The following is a 5,275-nucleotide window of genomic DNA, read 5'->3' as shown; positions in this document are numbered from 1 at the left end:
AGGTACGTTAAGATTATAAATATCATGAAGAAGTGAAATTTTATTACTCTCTAAGTTGTATATAATGTCATGATATTGGATAAGTATATCAAAATCTGTACATTTTATTAAATTATCAAGGGATACAAAGGCGTCTCATGGACAAGTATCATTACTCATAAAATTCATGGAAGAAAATAAGCAATTTGCTCGTGGAGGATTTGTAGGGCCCACAGGCCGAATAAAAAACAATCAAATGTGGGAGCAACTTTCCGACCAGCTAAATGCAGATGGGAGCGGACCTACTAAGCCCGCACATAAATGGCAAAAGGTAATGTTCAATGATGGTCAAACTAGTATAATTAAAGTCTCATAACGAAAAATCATTGACATCCCCTAATTATTATCCTAGACGTGGGCAGACCTCAAGCGCTATATTAAAAAAAATACAGCAAGGCCAAGCAGCATGCCATTGGGACTGGTGGCGGACCTCCCTGCAGCCAATTAAACGCATTAGAGGAAAGAGTGCTGTCTCTGATGACTGTGGAAGCTGTGGAGGGGGACTCCTCTTTAGAGGAAGCGGGGCCCTCACTACCATTTCAGGCCATTCCTGTAAGTAAACTTATAATTTGATTGTGGAATAAACATTTGATATTAATTGGAGGTCACAGCTAAGGATGATAATACTATAATCATTGTTTTTTATGTCACAGGAGCCTGAAATTGAACTGGAAATAAGGAGTACCAGCCATCAGGTCCAGGAGCAGAATGACGAAGGACCTTTGCCACTGGTAATTTCCCTGAAAGGACTTACCTGTATATTATTTGTTAATATTTGAGAAAAGAACAGACCGTCATGCTGCAATGGGCAGTCATATAATGTTTAAACCGGAGATATATACTGTTTCAAAACCCATTTCCACTAGTGAAATTATTTTCAAAAAACCATGTTCCAATTGAATTAATAGTTTTTCAAGGAGAGACGAGGCTGTAATAATCAGGGTAACTTGTATAGCTCTTTTATCCTTTTCATAATCCCATTCTATCTTAAGCAGTCCACGATTCTAACAAAAATATTAAAGCCCCTCATACTTCATCCTATTAACCCAAAAAACAATATTTATTACTATAGATATCTCTTCCACTGTACTCCTCCCTCCATCACAGATTTCAACTCTTGATTGTTTTTTTTACATCTGACTATTTCCCTTCTTCTCCTTTCACTTAACTAATGGCTCTGCTTAAAGTTTCTCGGAAATGGGCCCACTAAAAATAACCACCCTAGCCTGTGAGGATTTAAGTAAAATTAATCAGAAGTAATAGAAAATGATTTCGTTCACATACTTCAATATTCAAGTGACATTTTAACAAACAAATTCAAATAAGTATTCGACGTACAAGAAATTATTATCAAGTCAAGAACTTTTACTGAAACTATTGGCTTTTCTTACCATTTTCAGGGACCTCCATCTACTGAAATGGTCTCCAGTCCCCTGGATAACAATAATCCAAAGAAAAGGAAGGTAGGTTCAGCTTCAGCTGAGCTTACCTCTGGTTTTATAAGTATAGAGGAGAGGAGATTGGCTATGGAGGAGAGATTAGTCCAAATTAAGGAGAAGAAGGTTAAAATCGAGGAGGAAAAACTCCAACTAAAAAAGGAAAAACTAGACACCTTAAAAAAAAAATCATGAAGCAAATTTAGAAGAATACAGGAGGAGGACAGCTGCTCTAAAGGAAGCATCTGAGAAATTAACACAAATTCTCAAGGATTTAAAACAGTTTTAATTGTAGAATGTTTAAAAGTATGTTTTTAAAATTTATTCTTAAATTCTTAACAATGTAGGTATTCTTTGATGTGTGTTCATATTTAAACTTTCATTTTTACATTAAATTAATTGAAAAACCTAAAGCCTAATTTATTGCAACAAGTTGTAAAAAAATAAAAGTAAATAGAAAAATATATTCATCTAAAATGCTGGGCGATCAGTCGCCTCCTTATTGTGCTTCATCCTCTGCAGGGATTATGTAAAAGTTATCATTTCGTTGCCCATTAATATCCTCCTCCAGTATGGCCTGTGGAAGAGGTACTCGGTAATACAGAGCCATATTGTGCAATACGGCACAGCAATTAATGATTTGACCTGAAAGTAAATGATAGATCTAAGTTTTCCCATGTTGCAATTATATTTCCAATTAAGTTGGTCAGTTGGTGTTAGGGGTTTAGCTCGCTTAAATGGCTTGGAAGTTACAGCTCCTGAAGGCCCAGATGGTGTTGACTCAGAGAAGCTCAAGTTATCAGCCTGCTGGGCAAAGCGTTGGGCTGACGACACCTGAGTGGTCCGCGGAGAACATGTATTCTGCTCGGATGTCACATCAATACTCAGTTCTTCCTGAAACCCAACATATATGTTAAGTTCCACAAAATCATTTAATGTTGGCTTACTTATAATGCTATTTTTATCATGCACTATTTTTTCAGTGTCCAAAATCAGAAGAGGAATGGAGGATAGTGGCCAAAGGGTTTGAACTGAAGTGGAACTTTCCAAATTGCTTGGGGGCCATTGATGGCAAACATATTGCAATAGCACCACCTCCAGGATGCGGGTCTTTTTTCTACAACTACAAAAATTTTCATAGCCAGATACTCCTGGCATTAGTTAATGCGAACTATGAAATACTATACTTTAACTTTGGATGCAATGGCCGCGTATCTGATGGTGGAGTTTTTGAAATGATAGACATTTACAGAGTCCTTAATAATGGACGTCTTAATGTGCCAATGAGTCACTCTTCCATTTGTGTTCATTGCAGACGATGCTTTCCCGCTTCGTGAAGATCTTATGAAGCCTTTTAACAGCAAGATCACTGACAAAAGGCGAAAAATATATATCTATCGCTTGTCAAGAGGACGACGCGTGGTTGAAAGTGTATTTGGTATACTCGCAGAAAGATTCGGAGTTTTACAAAAACCTATTTCCTTCATAAATTTAGACAAGGTAGAGAGTGTTATGCCTCGTTCACATTACGATCGTCCGAGCCGTCGTCGGAACTATCGTGCATTCACATTACGATGGTTGAAACCTGTGCTGCTCTCTAGTGCTGACATCTAAGGTGAACGGGAAATTGATGATTAGCAAAGCTGTTGAGGTCTGCATTGACAAGATGTTACTGTTTTCAACGTGTATTTACCGTATAATTTTTCTTCCGCTCACATTCTTCCTTCCTAGGACAAATCCATGAAAATAATAGAGCTTAACGAGCTTTTCGTCCTCTTGTCGCTTCCGTTTCCGGTCTCCCAGCGCCTAACCATAGTAAAGTGGCAACGTTCGGAACTACGTCAACTATAGTCAGAACTTGCATTCACACGGCTAGTTCGGTCAACTATCGTTAGGACGACGGCTCGGACGATCGTAATGTGAACGGGGCATTACTGTTGCTTGTTGCTATTTACACAATTACCTTCGCAACAAAATACCTCAAGAATACAGCCCTTCTGACTGGTTGGACAATGAAGATTTGGAAACAGGTACATTTACTGCAGGACCTCGAATGGATCCGAACAAAAGTTTGGCACCTGGATCTAATCGGTCAAAAGGTGATAAAGCGAAAGATGTAAGGGAAAGATTCCTGAAATACTTCAACGACGAAGAAGCCGTGGAGTGGCAGGATAGATACAAGCATTAAGACTAATAACATATCTTAAATCTGAGGTTATGTAATAATTTACTAATTAGAAAGTACGAAAATAAAGTCATATGTTAGAAACCATCTGTACCTGCGTCAAGACATTGCAAACATTGATCTATGAGTAATTATTGAATAGTATAATAATTATAATTTAATTGTATGCGTACCTGATCACTTCCATCAAGGTTTGATACACCTTCCATTGCCTCCTCTTGGTCTCGTAGGAAGTTCAGCTCGTTGAAGTACCACAATTTCGGAACGTACGCGTCTTCCGTTCCCATCCCCGATTTTTGTGAACATATAATTTTTTCAGCTCTTTTCTGTATGAACTCCGTAAGTTGTTTATTTTTTTTAACAACACTGTCCTTAGCTGCTTGCGGGTCAACCTTTTTCACAAAATTCAATAAATCCTGATAAGCTGCCTCCCTCATGTCCCTGTTGCGGTATTCTTTGGCTTTAATTTTCCAGATACTTCCGTGGCCCCGGTATTTCTCTATGAACTGAAGTAGGCAATACCTTGACCAGAAAGACATGCTTCACCTAAAGTATTTCACAAAATCCTTCACAATTCACTACAACGCCAACAGGCACACACTACACCATCAACAACAAGACAGCTTTGATGATACGTTCATCAAACAGATTTTCTTATGAATATGTATCCATGTTGCTATGCATGTTGCTACGTATGTTGCTATTATGCTTTTTAATAAACAAGGATGCTGTTTACGCTCCATTTTAACAATCAGAGCTCAAAACAAGAATAAATATCAAACACTATTGAATATACTGCTGACATATAACGTGTATGATCTATGTAATTAAATTGCTCACATTCTACAGCACAAAACAATACCAATAAATTTTCAATTGATCCTTTGGCTTCGAAGTTAGTAAATATTAGCGTTGTTTACAACAAATCTATCAATTTTCGTGGTATCAAAAATTAAATTTCTGCAAATTGTTAACACGTTGCGTACCGGGGTATTTAAATTTCTAAGAATTCTGGGGGGATGTGTTGAGATTGGAAATATATGCCTATTAGGGCGTAATGCCTTTGTTTTAAGCATGGTTAAAAAGCTAATGTTTAGAATATAACTTTACCCAAGCAAACGTTATGATGCATCAATTCATTATGAATAACGAACAACGACTGAAAACGTACTAACGACTACGTATTGTACGCTTTAAAACTGTTTAGGTTGACGAGCCTAAATGACGAGAATCTTCGTCATCCGTCCGGAACGTACGGGAAAAAAATGACAAGAATTCTCGCCAACTGTATGCAACGTGTTAATAATAGATCTGGCTATCTTATATAAAAATCCCAAGTTATTGGAACGAAAACTACGGGACTACAAGCGCTCGAAGTTGGGAAACTTGATTTTAGGCGCAAAAAACGGGTACTTTTTTATAACAAAAAAAATACAGAAAATAATAATATGGGGCGGAAATTTTTTTACGTAATGATGCAACGTAGAAATAAATTCCCTTTCGTAGCTTTTCGTTGCATTGAAATTGATTGCCTCACCTAGACGATAGAGCTCCTCAAACTATGGCGTCTCGCTTTTTTTACAAACAGTAGATGCGAGAGGGTTGAAAATGTGGT

The 5,275-nt window shown here is 37.5% G+C and overlaps 1 protein-coding gene and 1 long non-coding RNA gene across 2 annotated transcripts; one reads left to right on the top strand and one right to left on the bottom strand.

Annotated features, from left to right (window-relative positions):
• Positions 1-532: 532 nt before the first annotated feature.
• On the top strand, positions 533-1,839 carry LOC124165842. The gene is made up of 3 exons (XR_006866340.1): positions 533-591; positions 693-770; positions 1,440-1,839. It is a non-coding gene; the product is annotated as an uncharacterized LOC124165842 (long non-coding RNA).
• Positions 1,840-1,978: 139 nt separating this feature from the next.
• LOC124165851 lies at positions 1,979-4,313 on the bottom strand. The gene is made up of 2 exons (XM_046543376.1): positions 3,834-4,313; positions 1,979-2,369 (listed from the first exon to the last, which is right to left on the bottom strand). The coding sequence occupies exons 1-2, from the start codon at positions 4,197-4,199 to the stop codon at positions 2,001-2,003; spliced, it is 735 nt and encodes a 244-aa protein (XP_046399332.1). The 5' UTR covers positions 4,200-4,313; the 3' UTR covers positions 1,979-2,000.
• Between the last annotated feature and the right edge of the window lie 962 nt (positions 4,314-5,275).

Source organism: Ischnura elegans, chromosome 9 (genome assembly GCF_921293095.1).
Source record: "Ischnura elegans chromosome 9, ioIscEleg1.1, whole genome shotgun sequence".
NCBI classification, from domain to species: Eukaryota; Metazoa; Arthropoda; class Insecta; order Odonata; family Coenagrionidae; genus Ischnura; species Ischnura elegans.
This window is presented reverse-complemented; position numbering and strand designations above follow the sequence as displayed.